A 21,972-nucleotide genomic window follows, 5' to 3' on the forward strand; every position below is an offset into this window, starting at 1 on the left:
AAAGCTACTAAAGTTACCCAGTCAAGAGCAGCAGGTGTTGTCTTGCTTTCTTGTTAAGGTTGTTTGATGACACACTACTCTAGACAGTAGCAGGGCTATTAGTTTACATTTACACTTACAAGTCCGACATTTTAATACAAATCCGCTTTTTTCTCCACTGTTTACGTTCACTTTAGACCTCATTCTCTGTGTTTACATGAATACCTCATCAAGACAGGCATTTGGCAGAATTTATGTATTTGATCGTTCAGGTGCGCATTAGCGTGAGCATTTTCGGAACACGCGCATCTTCAGTACACACACAAATTATGAAATTACGTGCTTTGGATTACTTTCAACAGCAGAATAAGAATATGAACTTTCTAATAAGTGACACAGGCCTAAGCTATCTCAAATATAGCTAGTTATTTTTCGTTATTGACATTTTAATCAGTCTGCTTGTCCAGTCGGACAAGTAAAATTCTGTTTCACTTGCCCCTTCAAAAATCCAGTTGTCCCTGACAAGCGTTAATGTCGAGCCCTGATTAAATATTGTATTCAACATTCCCCGATAACAATTTTTTTCTTCTGCAGTATATATTTAAGGGAGTTTTAGATATTATTTAGGAAAACTAGCCAAAAAAAGACTCAACAAAAACTAATTTTGTTCCAGTGTATAATGGGCTAAGACTATACTCTCTCACCTTTATGTTCACTTCGATCCATCTTTAACTCACAAAAAAAAACCTTTCTCTTCTTAATAGAGCTACATATTGCCGATTTTCTTCATGATAAGATACACCGTAAATGTGACACATATATTACGATTCACTATGTCACGAGCCATCACATTATAATCTAGCTGCAGCAAACGCATGTGAGTGACGAGTGTCCCCGCACCAGTGTGCATCAGCTGGGAGAAGATTCAATCTCTTCCCCGGTCACTTCACGCAACTCATAGATGCGCCGCTGACTGCACAGAGAAATGCCTATGCCTAGACTATGCCACTTCCTTATTATTTTAACTTTAATAAAGGATGTTTTAAAGATATAACACCAGGGTGTTTCATTGCGAAACGGAATGTGGCACAATATTTGTTTTATCTTGATTATCTTGTTTTCATAATTGTTGGAAGGCAAAATCGTAATTTAAAATAAAATTTGATTAATCGACCAGCTCTAATATATACCCTCTTGTTCTTTGTTCCTTGGTTGGTTTTTGTTTGTATGTAGTGCACTGTAGGCCAGCATATTGCTGCAGAGTTTGTATTACCTTCTTTTTCTAATGTTACCTTCATCGTTGTATCCTCTTCCTTTGTTTACAACTAAAGTTCTGCCTTTGGATCCTCACTCTCCTGCCTCTTCCCTTCACATACCCTGACACCCAGTCCCCATTCACTTTTATTATATGGAAAACACTGGCTATATGTATATTATTTAAAAACAACAACAACAACACCCAGTGTGTTCTATGAAAGAAAGAAAGTCATATGGGTTTGAAACAACATGAGAGTGAGTAAATGATGACAGATTTTCCATTTTTGTGTGGACTATCCATTTAACAGGAATTACTTTAACTTTAACACAACTCTTTAATACTACTCAATATATGTAATGAAAGTACTTGAGTGAGTGAGGTTGCCTGCAGTTGGCCTGTACTGAATTAGCAGCATTGGGAATAGAACAGGAATATGAAAATAGAGCGGGGATGACGTTCATCGGCCCTGTGAGAAATAGGCATGGGGAGGACTGGATGAGTGGCTGACTGTTCTGACACAGATGGTCTCATGTTCTCTTCAAATAAACCCTACTCACCAAGTGCCATGGCTCCTCTGTCTCCCATTCCATTAAATTGTAGCCTTGCAAATAAAGCATCAAATATTATCAGGGCAAAGTCAACATGAAACTGCAATCACAATATATTCTAAAACAAATAGTTCTGATTGTAAATTCTTATTGGCTAAAGATAAAAGATCTCTGTTTACATTGTATAAACTTGAAAATGTTTTTTTTTTTTTTTTTTTTTTTTTTTTACTCAGGGCTTTAACTGGATATTAATTTGATATGTGAGGGAAATAATATGTGTTGTATTCTACTCATGAACTTTCCAATCTGCACAATGATTTGACTGTATGTTTGACAGTATTGTGTATGGTAAATAATCATATTTCATAAGTTATGGAAATAGAACACTTCTAATTTGTCAGCAAATTAAAAAACACCTGGTAAGAGTTAGGGTTATATTGCCTATATGCATTGTTTTTAATGCACAGATTTAGTGTTCGCCAAGCGTGTAGCCTAGTTATTAATTAATTTAATTATTTATTTTTCAACAAGGAATGTCAAAAGCATGCCATAATATTTATTCATTATTATTTAAGCGACTCAAGAGCAAGCATACAGTAATTTTCTCAAATATTTGCTCCTTACAATATAGGCAACATGCATAATAAATAATATATACCTAAATTTCAACATGTTCACATACTTTAATGCTAAAATAATTTGATAAATACTTTTGAATCCATGAATTGCATTGATTTTGTTTATTTATGAATGTATAATTAGCATTTTGGCTGTGTAATCACAGAATGATGCAGACACCAACGTAGGACTATAAATGCAAACCAACGTGTTGGCCACTATGCGGATCCTACGATGTAGGTTCGACTCAAAAGCATAAATAAGCCTTTAGGATAATGAGCTACTTTGTGTAAGAATTGTTTATTCAGATTTTTGCTTATAATAATCTATAAAAAATAATGCACAAATCAAATTAGGCAAATAATCATGCCCCTGACCGTACATAAATTCCATATAAAGGAAAGTTCCTACCTACAGAGCAATTCAAGCTTACAGTACCACATTCATGTGTTTCCGAATCACAGTCAGCATGGGGCAGTAAGTGCAACTCCTGCTGTACAGGCAACAAATTACACTTACAGAGAAGAGGAGCACAAAATGAGCCTCAGTACAGCATTCAAGAAAAAAAAAAGCTTGACTGACCAGCTGGATAGATCGAGACGTGTTTATCAAAGTTTCAGCCTAGGGGGCCTGGGGTAAAGGTAAAGACAGTGGCTACCATCCCTGGAGTTCGCTAGTTCGCTAGTTCAAATCCCAGGGTGTGCTGAGTGACTCCAGCCAGGTCTCCTAAGCAACCAAATTGGCACGGTTGCTAGGGAGGGTAGAGTCACATGAGGTAACCTCCTCGTGATCGCTATAATGTGGCTAGTTCTCAGTGGGGCGCGTGGTGAGTTGAGCGTGGTTGCCGTGGTGGATGGCATGAAGCCTCCACACGCGCTATGTCTCCGTGGCAACGCGCTCAATAAACCACGTGATAAGATGCGCAGGTTGACGGACAACTGGGATTCATCCTCCACCACCCGGACTGAGGTGAATCACTACATGACCACAAGGACTTAAAAGCATATTGGGAATTGGGCATTCCAAATTGGGAGAAAAAAAAAAGTTTGTCTATGTTTAACTTGTCACAACGTTTTAAAAAAATGCAGCGTTTATGGTGTGAAACGCTGATCTTATATCACAATATGAGAAAGTTTATATCACAATAACAACAGAGTATGTGAGTGGAGCGAAGCAGCATGATTTTCCACTAATGCTCCATCACAAGCTAAACACCTGTTAACGGACCATAATGCGGCAAGAATTCACTTCAATTGTTATGATATGCCCCAGTATAGGTTTGGGAAAACATCATGGTTACTTGTGTAACCTCTGTTCCCTGATGGAGGGAACGAGACGTTGGTGTCGATGTAGTGACACTAGGGGTCACTCTTGGGAGCCCGAGACACCTCTGGTCTTTGGCAAAAGGCCAATGAAAATTGGTGAGTGGTATTTGCATGCCACTCCCCCGGACATACGGGTATAAAAGGAGCTGGTATGCAACCACTCATTCAGGTTTTATGCTGAGGAGCTGATATAAGGTCCGGCCATTTCAGCGGGGAGTTCAGCGTTGTGGTAGGAGGGACACAAGGTTTCGTTCCCTCTATCAGGGAACGGAGGTTACACAAGTAACCATGACGTTCCCTATCTGTCACTCACTTGATGTTGTGTCGATGTAGTGACACTAGGGGTCCCTATATGAAACGCCACAATTGGCTGAACTGTGTTACATGAACTGGCGGTGTGTGGTGGGCAGAGTACTGTGTGCCTCATAGCCAGCACACCAGGTCGACACGTAACCTCCCCCAACCTAGTTATGAGTGTCAAACGGCCCTTTGGGTACAAGTCGACTACCCAAAAGATAGAGACAGGCTAACCCAGTCGTGGCCTCTTTTCCCTTCTTTTTTTCCACTCCCTAAAAAAGAAGGGGGATTATCCGACTGGGCCACCAGGTCTAGTCGGGGGGTGTCCCTCCCAAGGGGAAGACACCACGGAGACCACACCTCACCCAAAGAGAGGGGGGGATATTTAAGTGGAAAAATACGTCACATGGCCTTTCCGACCATGTGGAGGGTCTTCATGGTAGATCCTACCCAACGGAGGAGGAGTTACTACAAACATGGAGACTGGAGCAGAGGGGCTCTGCCCAAGGAAGACACAGTTTGCCAACAGGGAAATTAACTAGCGGAAGATATATATCGCATGGGGTTAGCCTTACAGGGAACCGCCACATGCGGAGCACCTATCCCAGAACAGGGCTCTTAGTTAGCACGTGTACTGGGCCGGCAGCGAGTCTCTCCGAAAACTCAACTGCCACAGGGCTCGGAGGAAGTCAACCAGGGAACAAAGTTTGTGAACACTACTGGGAATTAATGGCGCACGTCTTCAGCTCAAAAGGAGGTGGAAGACGCTATGTGCAAGTGATACACCCAGCCGGCTATCCCGGGCTTATCCGCTTGTATTGCGTGCCACTACCTGGGACGAAACCGGTTCCACCCAGAGGTTGTAGAACCTTGCAAAGGTGTTGGGTGTTGCCCAGCCTGCTGCTCTGCAAATGTCTGTTGGAGAGACTCCAACAGACCCAGGAGGCCGCTACACCCCTGGTAGAATGGGCTCATAGCCCTACCAGGGGCGGCACGTCCTGGGCATGAAATGCCATAGTTATGGCATCAATGAGCCAGTGGGCGATCCTCTGCTTGGAGACAGCGCTTCCTTTCCGCTGTGCACCAAAGCAGACAAAGAGCTGCTCAGAGATCCTAAAGCTCTGCATGCGATCCCAATAGATGCGTAAAGAGCGCACCGGACACAGCAACGACAGGGCTGGGTCTGCCTCCTCCTGGGGCAGTGCTTGCAGGTTCACCACCTGGTCCCTAAAAGGGGACGTGGGAACCTTGGGCACATAGCCCGGACGGGGTCTCAGGATCACGTGAGAGTAGCCCGGACCGAACTCCAGGCACGTTTCGCTGACAGAGAACGCTTGCAGGTCTCCTACCCTCTTGATGGATGTGAGTGCAGTCAGGAGGGCAGTCTTCAAGGAGAGTGCCTTAAGCTTGGCTGACTGCAAAGGCTCAAAGGGGGGCCGTGAGACCACGCCGTGACCTCCGTTGCTCGGAGAGCGAGGTTGGTCAAAGAGTGCAGTTTCTGCATCAATGCCGGGGCGGAACTACCCTTGTGTAGTTCCTTTAGCGCCTTGGTGGACTTGCAGGAGAGTCATGGCATGCAGGGCGGAGGCGGCTTGTCCAGCGGCACCATAGGCCTTGGCCGTCAGAGATGACGTAAACCTACAGGCCTTGGACGGGGGCTTTGGGCACCCGCGCCAGGTGGCGGCGCTCTGCGGGTATAGGTGCACCGTGAGTGCCTTTATCCACCGGGCGAATAGCCATTGGCCGCCCAACCATCGAGGGTAGTGAGGGTGGGGAAGCTGAAAAGATCGGGACCGGGCAGTAAAAAGTGCCTCCCATGACCTTGTCAGCTCTTCATGCACTTCCGGGAAGAAAGGAACGGGGGTGGGGTGTGGCTTTGAGCGGCGGCGCGAGCCCAGGAACCAATCATCGAGTCGAGAGGGTTCAGGGAAGAGCAGAGGGTTCCACTCTAGCCGACGCTCATGGCTGCCCGGGAAAGCATGTCATCATCTCCGCATCAGCCTGTGACTGGGCAATCATCCCTGAAGGGAAGAGCCCAGCTGAGGCTTCCGCGTCTGACTGGACGAGCCCGCTCTCCGATGCTGCGCTTGAGAGCTCATCACTTTCGTGGGCTCTGAATAAGAGGTCGAGCTCGCCGTGAAACGAACATCCGGAAGCCCAATAGGGGCAGAAAAGCGTGCTGGGGAATGGGAGGTCCACGGGGGGATACCCAGCGGAGGCGGTCCCATTGGGGTCCCCAAATCACCCCCAGTGCTAGCCACGCTGGCCTTATACCCGTGGGTAAAAGGACCGAGGCGGGGAGCCTCTGGGGTGACTTGCTTTCTTAGGAAGGCGAGCCACGACCACATCGTTGCCATGGACATGTCCTCGCAACAAGAACATGACCATCCACGAACGCTGTCTCCACGTGAGCAGTGCCCAGACACGAAAGACAGTGATCGTGACCGTCAGAAGGCGAGAAATAACGAGCGCAACCAGGAATAACACACAATCGGAAAAGCATCTTTAAAAAGACATTCCGTGTGTGCCGCTCTTTTAGAGAAATATACTCTTTTATTTCTGCCGAAGCGCCCAGGGCATTGTACCAGTGCAAAGGGGGGAGAAGCCGCTGAAATGCGCCATCAGATCCAGCAGAGGTGAATGAACAGTCATGGGAATTCAGCTCAGTAAGCATGACCGTTAGGCTCCGAAGAGAAAATCTGAATGAGTGGTTGCATACCAGCTCCTTTTATACCCGTATGTCCGGGGGAGTGGCATGCAAATACCACTCGCCAAATTTCATTGGCCTTTTATCAAAGACCAGAGGTGTCTCGGGCTCCCAAGAGTGACCCCTAGTGTCACTACATCGACACAACGTCGAGTGAGTGACAGATAGGGAACTGTAACCAAAAGATAAGGGTTCCTTAATAAAATAAAAGAACCCTGGATTCCCGTCTCCTGGGGCAGATCATAACAAGTAGGGGTTCGTCCGGGATTCTTTTGCTTCCACACCTTATAGGCAGAGATGAAATGATTGTGGTCAAGGCAGTAAAAACAAACATGCTCATTCTTAAAACATTTCATCCTTGCGTTGCAGAATTGGACAACACTCACTTTTAGGAGAACAATTAAACACAAGAGGTTTCTCAGCTCACAGCAGAACATCTATGTGTGACTTTGACTTTGATGCACAGCAGAAGAGAACACAGTTTTGCGTTTAATCGTTCCCCTAAAAGTAAGCATCATACAATTCTGCAACGCAAGGATGAGCCTCAGTGCTCTGAAAATAAGCGTGTTTGCTTTTACTGCCTTGATCCCAGTCATCTCAACTCTGACTTTACGGCATGGAAACAAAAGAATCCCGAACAATGCACCAATTGTTATGATCTGCCCCAGGAGACGGGACTCCAGGGTTCTTTTATTTTTTAAGGAACCCTTCTCTTTTAGTTCCAACCTAGACTGGGGCAGATCATAACAATCAGAAAGAATGTGATAAAAAAATACAAATGTCTATTGAAAATGAATGATGGCAAAGGAGAATGCAAGTGATGGAGTGTGCAGTGAAGCCATTATCTGTATTTGTATCTGTATTTGTTCATATGACAAAATTATCTGTATCTATCTCTGTATTCAGATAGAACTGTGTGTGGGTGGGGCTTAAACCAGAAGTAAGTCAAAGCTAAACAAAACCATGTTTAAGTGTTACTCTTAAATTTATAGTTTCTATTAATAAAATATGCCTTGTATATGTCTTTTCATAATTATAGCCTAATAATAATAATAATAATAATAATAATAATAATAATAATAATAATAACACATTTTATTATTGTTGTTGTTGTTATTATTATTATTATTATTATTATTATTATTATTATACAGTTACTATTTAAAAATATATATTATTTTTCCTTACCAGAAGATGATGAATTTGTAGGCTACATTAACTGTGGAATATGTTATTTCAGTTATTAATATCTGCATGAAACAGAATTTTCGTGTGTCTGTGCATGTATAACATTATTCAAGAGGCAAGAGGTGTCAAGCAAAATGTGAAATGTCAAGCACACATTTTGCAGTGAATAATAAATACAAATTCAAACATTAAAAGAAATGAAAATAAAATCAAAATAGCCTACAAACAGGTGAAAGTCCCATAAATCTATCAGGAATTTTTACGATAGGACACTATTATTTAGTTAAATAAATAAATAAATAATAATAATAATGTTACATTTATATAGCACCTTACCAGAGTTCATGAACACTTTCATATTTAGCACAGTTTAAAGAAGAAGAAAAAAAAAAGACAGAGCTTGTTTCAGTTTCTTTGTTTTACATAAGGAGGAATATTCCTATAGATTAATACTCTGTGGAGCATTTAAATCTTTATGGAGCATTTTATCTTTTTTTCAGAATAAAGTCTTAACCAGTTAATAAAATGATGTGGACCAATGATGTGGATATAAAAGTGTTCAACTTTAAGAAACAGTATGATGAGCTCTGACATTAAATCACTTCAGGTTAGGAATTTAACATCGTGCTCAGGTTTGAGAATCACCTGTGAATCATGTGATACATTAACACAGACATTTCAAGAAGTGTAAAGTGTACATGATGTCGTATCTTAGTTAATGTTACACTTGACAAATTCCAGATGCACACAATTAACAGAGACCACAAATGGAGTCGAGACCGTGCCCATCTGTTCTGAAATCACAACATGCATTCATAAGGTTTACACTTTAGAAATACTGGCTGCACAGATTCATAAATTTGTTGTAATTTTGGATATGTTTATTTATAATGTCACTTTATCTTTGTGCTTTTTGGATAATCAGTCATAAAAATATTTTTAATATTATTCGGATGAATCCCTTATTCATTTTGAAGTCATTATTCGTGCCTTTCTGAAAAAAGGTTTTCGCCTTCAGGCACATCGCTAGCGAGTGATGTGACTGCCACGACCAAAGGTTTGTTGTGGAATCTTATAAGGCATGTTTACAGAAAACACGATATAATCTGTTCACATGTGGAAAGAAAATCTAAAGGTGATTAATACATCTCTCTCTCTCTCTCTCTCTCCTATTAAATATTTTTATATATCATATATAATATTTTTAAATATTTTATAATCATTTCATCATTTTGACTCTCCCATCCACATTAAAACAGACCCCACCTTTGGTTTCCTTTCGCCGTAACCTCCGTTCTCTTTCACCCTCACACTTTTCCATTGCGGTCTCTACCTATCTTCCCACACAAAATTTATTTTCCACCCTGGATGTAAACACTGCCACAGACACACTAAGCTCTACTTTAACAACCTGTCTAGACAGCATATGTCCTCTCTCCTCTAGGCCAGCACATATTACACCACCCAGCACCTGGCTCTCTGACATCCTTTGTGAATATTGGACTGACCTCAGGGCAGCTGAGAGGAGATGGCGGAAATCTAAAGATCCAGCAGATCTGGGTAAGTATCAGTCTCTGCTTGCAACTTTTTCAGATAACGTTAAATCTGCAAAAACTTCCTATTACCAGAACAAGATCAACAGCACCACAGACACTCGCAGCTTGTTTAGAACATTCAACACACTTCTCTGTCCTCCCCCTCCACATCACTGACAGCAGATGTCTTCGGCATATTTTTTTACTAATAAGGTTACAACCATCAGCAATACATTCTCAAACATCCGTCTCCTGTATGCAACTCTTCCTCTCCTCTGACTGACAATGAGATCTCTAAACTCCTCCTCTCCAACCACCCCACCACCTGTCCCCTTGACCCCATTCCTTCTCACTTCCTCCAGGCCACCTCTCTGTCCATCCTACCTGCACTCACACACATAATTAACACATCTCTACTTACAGGCACTTTTCCCACTACTTTTAAGCAGGCTCGAGTAACCCCGCTGCTGAAAAAACCTTCACTTAACCCCACACAAGTAGAACACTACAGACCAGTCTCTCTCATCCCATTCATTGCAAAAACACTTGAAAGGGCAGTTTTCAATCAAATCTCTGCCTATCTCTCACAGAACAAGCTGCTGGATGATAATCAGTTAGGCTTCAAAAGTGGACACTCCACTGAGACTGCCCTGCTATTTGTCACTGAGTTGCTGAGACAGGTGAAAGCTGAATCCAGATAATCCATCCTGATACTGCTGGACCTTTCTGCAGCCTTTGATACAGTCAACCATCAGATCTTACTCTCCACTCTCTCTTCGCTGGGCATCACAGGAACTGTGCTTGACTGGTTTAATTCCTATCTCTCAGGTAGGTCCTTCAAGGTAGCCTGGAGAGGTGAGGTGTCCAAGCTACATCAGCTACTTACCAGGGTACCTCAGGGTTCAGTGCTTGGGCCACTTCTCTTCTCTATATACACAACATCACTGGGACCCATCATTCAGGCACATGGTTTCTCTTACCACTGTTACGCCGATGACACACAGCTCTACTTGTCTTTCCAGCCCAATGACACCACAGTGACTGCTTGAATCTCTGCCTGTTTGGCAGACAACTCAGCCTGGATGAAGGAACACCACCTGCAACTTAACCCAGCCAAGACCAAACTCCTTGTCTTTCCAGCCAACCCTGCTGTTGAACACAACATAACCGTGCAGCTGGGTTCAACTACAGTAACGCCGTCCAAAACGGTCAGAAATCTAGGGGTAACCATCAATAACAAACTAAATTTCACAGACCACATCTCGAAGACTGCAAGATCATGTAGATTTACACTCTACAATATCAGGGAGATAAGACCCCTCCTCTCTGAACATGCCACACGACTTCTTGTTCAGTCACTTGTCATAACTAGACTGGACTACTGTAATGCTCTCATTGCAGGCCTCCCTGCATGTGCAATTAGACCCTGCAAATGATCCAGAATGCAACAGCTCGTCTGGTCTTTAATGAACCAAAGAGAGCACATGTTACACCACTCCTTGTCTCTCTTCACTGACTGCCAGTTGATGCACCTATCAAATTCAAGGCTCTGATGCTGGCATACAGAACAGTCACTGGGTCTGCTCCAGCATACCTAAAATCATTTCTGCAGAGCTACGCGCCCACTAGAAGCCCGCGGTCAGCAAAGGAACGTCGCCTTGTTGTACCAACACAAAGAGGCACCAAAAAACTTTCCCGGACTTTTGGCTTCATTGTACCACGTTGGTGGAATGACATTCCCAACTCCATCTGTGAAGCTGATTCACTTTCTGTCTTCAAAAACTGCTAAAAACACATCTTTTCAATGAGCACTTAATCAGTCACTAAAAAAAAAAAAAAAAGTCTTTAATCTGTTTTGAATACTACTATTCTGATGCTAGTGAAACTTTGTAATATGGCACTTTTCGTACCACTGTCTCCTTAAGATGATTCGCTTATGTTTTCCTCTTTTGTAAGTCATTTTGTATAAAAGCGTCTGCCAAATGAATAAATATAAATTTTAACTAATGCATTGCCATCTAAACTGTATTATGCACAAGTCTCCGTTACTAATTTGAAAATGTCACTTAATAACTAGTAATGGCAGCTTGGGCTGTTTCTAACAAGTTAATGGAGAAACAAGAGTGTGTGTGTTTGTGTGTGTGTGTGTATATATGTGTTAGAGAGAGAGAGAGAGAGAGAGAGAGAGAGATTGAGCATTTGCAATTACCTGCATCTGTCACGACTCTCAGGTAGAAATGCTGTAGTGTGTTAGTCAGCTTGCTGAAGATAATGTAATTTTGGTTAAATACATAATATTTTCTCTGGGGAAAAATAGCCATCTGAGCGGCAGTACTCCTCCCTATATCGCAGAAGCTGGTGCGCAAGATTCATTCACTATAGAAATTGTTCTCTCCGCCACCATGTTCAATGTTTACATCTTCTCCAATGTAGAAACTCCGGTAAAAGGTAAGCACCTTGATTTTGTGTGATTTCTCAGTCTCGTGTCTCTCAGCTGTGATGAGTTTTAATGCTGAAGCTGTAGTGTAATAGTAATCTGAGCGATTATGGAGTGAGAGACAATGCCGATGACTTCAAAGAAACCACTCTCTGATCCTGACTGTCAGCGCTGACTCATTGCACGTCAACTCAATTTGCTCATAACACAAAAAAATTGTCAAATACATCCTATTTTATCTGTGTAAAATAGACCTCTGAGTTGGGGGTCCTCCTTGAGTATTTCACGGTAGCTTGTGCGCATTCATTACAGAAACTGTTCTCTCATACGCCATGTTGATTAGATCTCACAACGCGGCAACTCCAGTATTACTTAAGCACCTTGAGTATATTTTAGATTTTTCCATCTGTTGTGTCTCTCAGCTGTGATAAGCCTTAATGCTGACACTTTTGGTTTAACTGTATTTCCCAGCTCTAATGTTGTAGCAGTAATCCGAGTGATCATGGAGTGAGAAACAATGAAAATGACTTCAAAGAAACATCTTGCTGACAGACATGCGCTGACTCTCTCTCTCTCTCTCTCTCTCTCTCTCTCTCTCTCTCTCTCTTCTCTCTCTCTATATATATATATATATATATATACACATATTAGAGCTGTCGAAGTTAATGCATTAATAACTAACTAACTAACATCATACTTAACGCAATATTCCTTTAATAGCCACTATTTTTTTAACGCCGTTAACGCACTTCCATATAACCCTTTTAATAAACCATGCATTGACCATTGTGAAAGCAGATGGTGGGAGACTTTATGCTGAGACCTTTGCCAAGCATTTTATTAATGTAGCAGGGGAATATTTAGAATGAAGTAAGCATACAAAAAAACATAGTTAGATAATGCTCTGCAGTGGATATTTGAACACCTGCCATACACTGCGCACCAGAGTTTTAGTGCTGGCCAACGTGTCCATGAATGATAAAGTTTGCTGGATAAATTGGAAAAAATTCGCTCATCTCATCTCTAAGCATGCACATTTAAAGCTCTGTTAATTCAGCTATTACACTAAATTACTTCGAATTCTGCTCATAATATCATGTTTGTGCTTGGATTAAATGCAAGTATAATTAAGAGAAACAGTGCGCGTTTTAAGCACTTTCTTTTTCTTTTTTACTTTTTGTGCTATATCATGCAATAATACGCTGACATAGGCCTTATGATTAATGTGTCATTATACCAGAGTCTCTCCCGTGAAATCCAAACACAAGTGGTCAAAAAAATACGATGTGTGATGTGTCTCACTTGTCCACTTCTGATCGAATCACCCCAAACAGCTGTGAGCCATTCTTCTATGTTGTTTGTATACATGTTATCATGATTTAACTCTCCAGTTGAGTTTGTGCATGAATTTCGGGATCTACTCACCTGTTAATCAACCGATGCTCCAAAGGAAGAGTTTTAAACTGGCATGCAAGATGGGAATAATGCAGGCTGCTTTTGAAATTCGCAAACTGTCGGGAAAGTCCTCCATGGCAGTGCAGCGACATTTTTTTTGAATTTGTCGGACATTTTTAGCTAACGGAAACCCTCCAAGGTTCTGTCACATTGTCTCTGCATAATAGTGCGTTTGATAGTGCACTAGCCACTGCAGAACAGCAGAAGATGCTGGAACCCTGCAGGTAAGTCATTAGCACATTTAATCCCACTGAACGGGGTGAAAGGTGTATAAAAGGAGTTGTTGATGTATTTTACACAGAGTTGTCAATTGTAAATGACAGTGCAGACGTATATACTGGCGGCCAAAGAGTTATTTTGAATAATGTACATATTTAGCTCTTATGGAAAGAAATTGGTACTTTTATTCACCAAAGTGTCATTCAACTGATCACAATGTATAGTCAGGACAATAATAACATGAAAAATTACTATTACAATTTGATTTTCTTAAACTACTTCAAAGAGTTCTCATCAAAACGTGCAGCAATGACAGCTTTGTAGATCCTTGGTATTCTAGCTGTCAGTTTGTCCAGATACTCAGGTGACATTTCACCCCACGCTTCCTGTAGCACTTGCCATATATGTGGCTGTCTGTGGCATCTATTTCTCAAACTAGAGACTCTGATGTACTTGTTTAGTTGTACATCTGGCCTTCCACATCTCTTTCTGTCCTTGTTAGAGCTAGTTGTCCTTTGTCTTTGAAGACTGTAGTGTACACATTTATATGAAATATTTTTTTTTTTTTTTTTGCAATTTCAAGTATTGTATAGCCTTCATTCCTCAAAACAATGATTGACTGATGAGTTTCTAGAGAAAGCTGTTTCGTTTTTGCCATTTTTTACCTAATATTAACCTTAAGACATGTCAGTCTATTGCATACAGTGGCAACTCAAAAACAAACACAATGTTAAGCTTCATTTAATTAACCAAATAGCTTTCAACTGTGTTTGATATAATGGCAAGTGATTTTCTAGTACCAAATTAGCAATTCAGCATGATTACTCAAGGATAAGGTGTTGGAGTGATGGCTGCTGAATGCCACTCTGGTGAATTAAAATACCAATTTCCTTACAAAAAAGCTAAATCTGCATATTATTCCAAATTTTGGCCACCAGTGTTTATCTCTCTCTCTCTCTCTCTCTCTCTCTCTCTCTCTCTCTCTCTCTCTCTCTATATATATATATATATATATATATATATATATATATATATATATGTAGGGTAGGTTGTGTGAAAATGACTGAAAAACAATAAATACACCTGAATGAAGCATATTTTGTCAACTCATGAGATACTGCAATTAATCACAATTAACTACAAGAAAATGTCATCATTACTTTCGTAACCTCCGTTCCCTGATGGAGGGAACGAGATGTTGCTTCAATGTAGTGACACTAGGGATCACTCTTGGGAGCCCCAAACACCTCTGCTTTTTTGAAAAAAGGCCAATGGGAATTGGTGAGTGGAATTTGCATGCCACTCCCCCGGACATACGGGTATAAAAGAAGCTGGTATGCAACCACTCATTCAGGTTTTGTGCTGAGGAGCCGAGACAAGGTCCCGGCCATTTCAGCGGGTAGTTCAACGTTGTGGCAAGAGGGACACAACATCTGGTTCCCTCCATCCGGGAACGGAGGTTACGAAAGTAACCATGACGTTCCCTATCTGTCACTCACTCGACGTTGTGTCGATGTAGTGACACTAGGGGTCCCTATACAAAATGCCACAACTAGCTGAACTGTGTTACATGAACTGGCAGTATGAGACGGGAAGACCGCTGTGTGCCTCGTAGCCAGCGCACCAGGCCATCACGTAACCTCCCCCAATGCTCTTATAAGCGTTGAACGGTCCTTCAGGAACAAGTCGACTGCTCAACAATAGGGACAGGCTAGCCCAGCCGAGGTCTGTTTTCCTCTCTTTTCTCCCCAAAAAGAGTGGAATTTGTTAACCAACTGGGAGCCATAAGTGTCTACATCGGGGGTGTCACTCCCAAGGGGAAGACACCGCGGAGACCACACCCTGCACAAAAAAGGGGGGGGGTTGAGTGGAATACGTCACATGGCCTTACCGAGTCTTGTCGGAAGTATGTCATATGGAGAGGTCCCATGGTAGGTCCTAGCCGAAGGGAGAGGAGTTTCTAAAAAGCATGGCGACTGGGGGCAGAGGGACCTCTGCCCAAGGAAGACGCACTTTACTGACAGGGAAAGATTTTTCTGAAGATATCACATGGGGTCACCTTTGGGGACCCAGCACATGTGGAGCACTTACCTCAGTACAGGATCTCATTAGCACATGTACTGGGCCGGCAGCGAGTTTCTCCACAAACTCAACTGACAGAGGGCTAAGGAAGAAAGTCATCCAGGGATCACAGTCTGTGAACATGACTGGGAGTCAAGAGCGCATGTCTTCACCTCAAGGGAGGGGGAAGGCACTATGTGCAAGCGGTACACCCGGCCAGCTGTCCGGAATTACCTGCTCTGCCTGCCAATACACGGGACAAGACCGACTCAACCCGGAGATTGTAGAACCTCGCAAAGGTGTTGGGTGCTGCCCAGCCCACTGCTCTGCAGATGTCTGGCAAAGAGGCGCCACTGGCCAGGGCCCAGGAGGCCGCCACACTCCTGGTAGAGTGGGCTCGTAACCCCGCAGGGGGTGGTTTGTCCTGAGCCTGATATGCCATGGCGATGGCATCAATGACCCAGTGGGCGATCCTCTGTTCTGCTGACCACCAAAGCAGACAAAGAGCTGCTCGGAGCTTCTAAAGCTCTGCATGCGATCCAAATAGATGTGTTAAGTGTGCACCGGACACAGCAATGCCAAGGCTAGGTCTGCTTCCTCCTGGGGCAGTGCTTGCAGGTTCACCACCTGATCCCTAAAAGGGGTCGTGGGAACCTTGGGCACATAGCCCGGTCAGGGTCTCAGGATCACGTGAGAGTAACCCGGACCGAACTCCAGGCACGATTCGCTGACAGAGAACGCCTGCAGGTCCCCTACCCTCTTGATGGAGGTGAGCGCAGTCAGGAGGTCAGTCATCAAAGAGAGTGCCTTTAGCTCAGCTGACTCCAAGGGCTCAAAGGGAGCTCCCCGTTGACCCCGAAGGACTACAGAGAGGTCCCACGAGGGGATGAGGGATTCAACCTCCTAGCACCTCTCAGGAACCTGATTATCAAGTTGTGCTTCCCCAAGTACTTACCATTTACTGCATTGTGATGAACAGAAATAGTGGCTACATACACCTTCAAGGTGGAGGGGGACAGCCACCCCTCCAGCCTCTCCTGCAGGAAGGAAAGCACCAATCCGACTGCGCATCTCTGGGGGTCTTCGCGTTGAGAAGAACACCACTTAGCGAACAGATGCCACTTCAAGGTATACAGGCACCTCGTTGAGGGAGCCCTAGCCTGAGTGATCGTGTCTACCACCGTGGGTGGTAGGTGACTTAGATCTTCCGCATCCCGTCCAAGGGCCAGATGTGGAGATTCCAGAGGTCTGATCATGGGTGCCAGATGGTGGAATTCGCCAGGGGGGGCTGTCACAAGGAGCGTGAGATCCAAGAACCATGTCTGGGTGGGCCAGTAGGGTGTTACTAGGACGATCTGCTCCTCATCCTCCCTGAACTTGCACAGTGTCCGTGCAAGTTGGCTCACTGGGGGAAACGCATATTTGCATAGTCCAGGGGGCCAGCTGTTTGCCAGCGCATCTATACCGAGGGGTGCCTCGGTCAAGGCGTACCAAAGTGGGCAGTGGGAGGATTCCCGGGAAGCAAACAGGTCTACCTGTGCTCGACCGAATCAACTCTAAATCAGCAGGACCACCTGAGGGTGGAGTCTCCACTCTCCCCTGAGGGTAACCTGACATGACAGTGCATCTGCTGCGGTGTTGTGGTTGCCCAGGATGTGAGTGGCTCGTAGCGACTTGAGGCACTGCTGACTCCAGAGGAGGAGAAGGCGGGCGAGTTGTGACATGCAACGGGAGCGTAGACCGCCTTGACGGTTCATGTATGCTTCCATCACTTTGTTGTCTGTCCGGACCAACACGTGCTTGCCCTGGATCAATGGTTGGAACCTCCGCAGGGCGAGCAGTACTGCCAACAACTCTAGGCAGTTGATGGAGCCGGCGGCTGTGTGCCCGTTGCATACGGCGCCCCAGCCCGTCTTGGAGGAGTCTGTTATAACCATGACGCACCTGGAGACCTGCTCTAGGGGATCCCCTGCCCATAGAAATGCAAGGTCGATCCAAGGACTGAAGAGGCGGCGACAGATCGGCGTGATGGTCGCGCGATGTGTCCCACGGCGCCATGCCCATCTCAGGACTCAAGTCTGAAGCCAGTGCTGATAATATATATATCATAGATGTATTTGGAGGGTTTCTCAGCAAATATTGATCAGTTATTTATTGTGATAAATTCTATTAATTAATCGCAAAATTCTGTCACTAACATCAGTAGGCGAAGATGCTATCTGCTGCTGAAATGCACAGTTGTGCACGTACAGTATATCGCTACAAAGAGGTCTGCATGTAACAGAATTGCTTACTGTTCCTTTAAGCTGTCTGCAAATTTCTTCATCCCCTCGGATGACCTATTTGTTGACATATTTCCATATTTCCAATTCACCGGTTTAACAGCACGGAGTACTTACGTCATCTTTGTCAGAACTTTCTTACATCAGCGCATCCTGACCTTGTCGAACTGAAACCGGTAATCTTATGGCTCTGTTCACATATACCATCAAAATGGAAATTTATAGGTAATGATACAACTTCTCATGTAGGGAAATTGCCAGATTTACCAGTATTTTCAAAAGGGTTGTGTTCACACTTGACCTCTAACCTGAAAATTGCAGTACATTTTCCAGAAAAGGCTGCATGTGTGAAAGGGGGTAGAGTGAAACAGGATATTAAACAATAAAAAATGGGTGGGACGTGATTTTATCCATAAATAATACATACCATAAAGGAGCCAGATGGTTGGAGAGGAAGTGCTTAAAAATTAGACACCTTGGTGACATCAGCCGAAAAGGAAATTTGTTTCAGAGGTGAAGATATTAGATTTTAATGAAAGATTACAAAGAAAAAAAGCTTTTCTTTTAAATAATGTGTACTGATGAATTGTGCACAATGAGACCAAGAATGCGTAAGAGAGTAAACAGGATCCATTTGGGATTTTGAAATATGGACAATTTTGAACGTTGACTTTAAATGCTTTCTCCTTCCATTCAGAGAAAGCAGTCCTGCTTCAAGTTGAACACATTTCAAAACAGATGCTTTGCTAGGAGGCGCATTTAATTTTTCCCAATTAACAACCCATTAGACATGTCCCTGCAGCAGACAATCCATCGAACATATAATTGATGTCAACAGTCACTTCAGAAAGACAGACAGGGGCTAGCTGTGGTTGCTCTGTGTAAGAAGTGTGCAAGGGAGTTGTCTTTCTTACCCTTGAAGGGCTTTTTCTCCAAACCAATCTCCTTTACCCAACGCTCGCAGATAGACCAGGGTCCCATTGGGTGGATCCTCCCGAGTAACGTTCACCTGCAATTACAGATTATTTATCATTAAATGCTAAATACCTTTTGACCTAATCCTACATTAGCAATGACAATTATTTAGTGTCCACATTTGCAATAGTTCGGCAGTTATCACATTAATGATACTCTAACGACAATTGTCGTTGTTAATAGAAGCAAAGTGTGCATTTGGAAAAAAGGTACCTTGAGATTAGGGCTGGCCGATATAGCTAATGTAGTAAATCTTGATTTTTCATACTTATGACAACATTCAGTATATATCATGGTCGTGAAACTAATCTAATGAATGTTCTTTAGGAAGGAATTGTCTATATCAGTGGGCCTGAAAGGGGTGCATGAACACACAAATGTGATGCGCTCCATCAAAATGACATCAATAACCTTCACTTAACTCTATACCTTTACCTCAGGAAAGTTATCCATAGTTTGTTAGCTTGATTAAAGTGAACTGTAGAGAAGAGCAAATTGCAAAAAAGTTAAATACCGTCACTGTCAGAGCTACGTGACAACAGATGCGGACTCATTTCAGAGAATTTACCCACTTCAGTGCTGGTGGATGCACGACGTCTGGAGGTGGATGCGTGAATGGAATCTTTTTATGACAATAAATACTAAGGCAACATATCATTAAATTTATTTTGGAATAATTAATTAATATTAACAAAATTATCATGAAGATCCAGATGTCCGTGATTGCTGTAATTTGAAAAATAAAATAACACATGTTTTTTGTTTGGTTGCCATGGATTCCGTCAGCTGGCTATTTAATCTCGAGCAGCAGTTTTCCTCCACAGGCACCAGTGATAGCAGTCTGTCTATCTACAACATAGATGCATTTTTCACTTGTAAAAAGAGTAGTGTTGGTAGTGAAAGACCATCTACATCTTTAAATAAAAAGAAAAAAGAATACTTCAAAAATATTACCTTTAATATAATGAGTTACCTTTTATTTGGATTTACAACACATCTGCACAAGTTTGTATATATGTATATGCAGCTAAAAAAATTGCTTCTGCCTTTTGCCTCTAGCCTTCCACATATTTGTGCAGAGCAAGGTTTTCAAAGTTTATGGCACAGAAGAATAAATACCACAATCAAGTTGAAGACTATCTCAGACTGTCCCTGACCAATATTTAACCACAGATTGAGCTGCTTTGCAGAACAATGCAAGCTCATTCTTTATACTGATTGGCCACATTTGACAGCATTTGTTCCTATATGCATATAATTCAGCATATACAAAATCAATAATAAAAAATTATTTGCCTTTATTGATTCATTGTTCTTTTTCTAACCCTTATGCACTTTTCATCATTAAATCACGTTCCAGTTGTTTCCGGTCAAAAGTGACCAGAAAAAATCAATGTGTAATTATTTTAATTGTTATGAAAAGGCTTTTTTATTGTATTTACTCATTTATTTACCTATATGAACTTGAACATGAAAATTGACTTTTTATTTTTTATTTTCTTGTGAATATTTTCTCAAATACTGAACCAATCCTTATAAATTATATACTGTTTGAAAGCTTAAAGTCTCAAGAATCAAATTGTGCTGTTCATTTAAAAATAAAAAAAAAATAAAAACCAGATGAAATTACAAGTAAAAACGCTACATGGCTTCAGAGAGCTACTTATTCATCCCTGGTTGAAGAGAAGATGATTTCTTGATTTTGTCACAAGTTCTGCATTTAGATATATATTTAAATATTATCAAAGACTACTTTTGTCAAAGTTTAGCATTTTGTTTAATTTGTTTGAGGTTATTTTTGTCAGTTTTTGTATACCTGAAATGAGTAGTATAAGTAATAACCTTGAAATAAAAAAAAATAAAACAAGATTAATGTGTGTGTGTGTGTGTGTGTGTGTGTGTGTGTGTGTGTGTGTGTGTGTGTTCAGCATTGTAGATTTGTTATAGTCTCACCAATTTATTTTGGTGTGTGTGTGTGTTCTGCATTGTGGCTAATGTGATTTTTAGTGTTTCTCATTCATTTCCTATGGTGGTCACTTTTGATCAGGAACAGTACAAGTGTAACTTTTTTTTTTCTACCACTTAGACTGACTGAATCAACTCCAATTTCTTTGTGTGTGTTCAGATATCAAATGGATGAAAAGTCACCAAGTCTTGTACCCATCAGATATAGGATAAAGGAAGCCAGTTTTATTGAAGAAACAAATTGATTTCGGTCAAAAATTACCGAACAGTGCATGAGGGTTAACAGTACATTGTTCTTTTTTTAAGTTAAAATTCATATTAAATTTAAAGTTCTTACCAAAGTTCTTATTAAAGTTCTTAATGCCTTATTAAACAGGACATCTTACAAAAAAAAAAAAAAAAAAAAAAAAAAAAAACATGTCATTGCAGTCAATATGCATGATCATAATTTCAAGCTCAATTACACTTCCTAGAACTTGACGCCTTTATGTGTTTGTGTGCATGAGGGTAAGTAAATGATGAGATAATTTTCATTTTTGGGTAAACTATTGCTTAGAGAACCCCTGGTCTTTCAACAGCAAACTCATTGCATATATTGTGAATATTCACTATATCACCTAACTCTTCCTTAGATGCATTTATTTTAAGAATTGTGTGGGGGGCAGGCATTCATGAGTGCTAAAACCTCTGTGATATTATCTTAACAGTAGCTGAAATTATCTTACCTTTCCTTTGCTAATGATGAAGAATGTGTCCCCTCTGGCACCTTGTCTGATAATGTACTCTCCATCACTGTAGTGTGTCTGTGAAAAGAGATAAAGTGGGAAACAATTACAGAAAATGTTGCTTTTTCTTCTGGTCACATTTTCATGGTGTTGCTCAATCATAACCATCCCCAAGCATGAAGAATGCAGTGTTTCAATCATGCAATTGTTCGATTTAGGCAGTGGTGTCCAAAGTCCAGCCCACAGGCCATCTGCAGCCCTCCGACTGCTCTGATGGACACCCCTGAAAAAGTCAACAAAAGTCCTCTTAGCAGTAATCCATGCTACCGGCGAACCACAATAGTCTATGTCTCCCCAATGCAAATGTAAACCTAAACCTACAGAACTCTGAGAAAATG

At 42.1% G+C, this 21,972-nt stretch overlaps 1 protein-coding gene across 2 annotated transcripts in view; it reads right to left on the reverse strand.

Moving 5' to 3' along the window:
* Positions 1 to 21,972, reverse strand: part of LOC127422882 (cGMP-dependent protein kinase 1-like) — a 381,301-nt gene that overhangs the window by 82,857 nt on the left and 276,472 nt on the right. For both annotated transcript variants that reach the window (XM_051666688.1, XM_051666686.1), the window contains exons 6-7: positions 21,575 to 21,652; positions 18,824 to 18,918 (exon numbers count right to left, since the gene is read on the reverse strand). In XM_051666688.1, the coding sequence (XP_051522648.1) occupies positions 18,824 to 18,918; positions 21,575 to 21,652 (173 nt within the window). The remainder of the gene's footprint in view (positions 1 to 18,823; positions 18,919 to 21,574; positions 21,653 to 21,972) is intronic.

Source organism: Myxocyprinus asiaticus, chromosome 32 (genome assembly GCF_019703515.2).
Source record: "Myxocyprinus asiaticus isolate MX2 ecotype Aquarium Trade chromosome 32, UBuf_Myxa_2, whole genome shotgun sequence".
NCBI lineage: Eukaryota > Metazoa > Chordata > Actinopteri > Cypriniformes > Catostomidae > Myxocyprinus > Myxocyprinus asiaticus.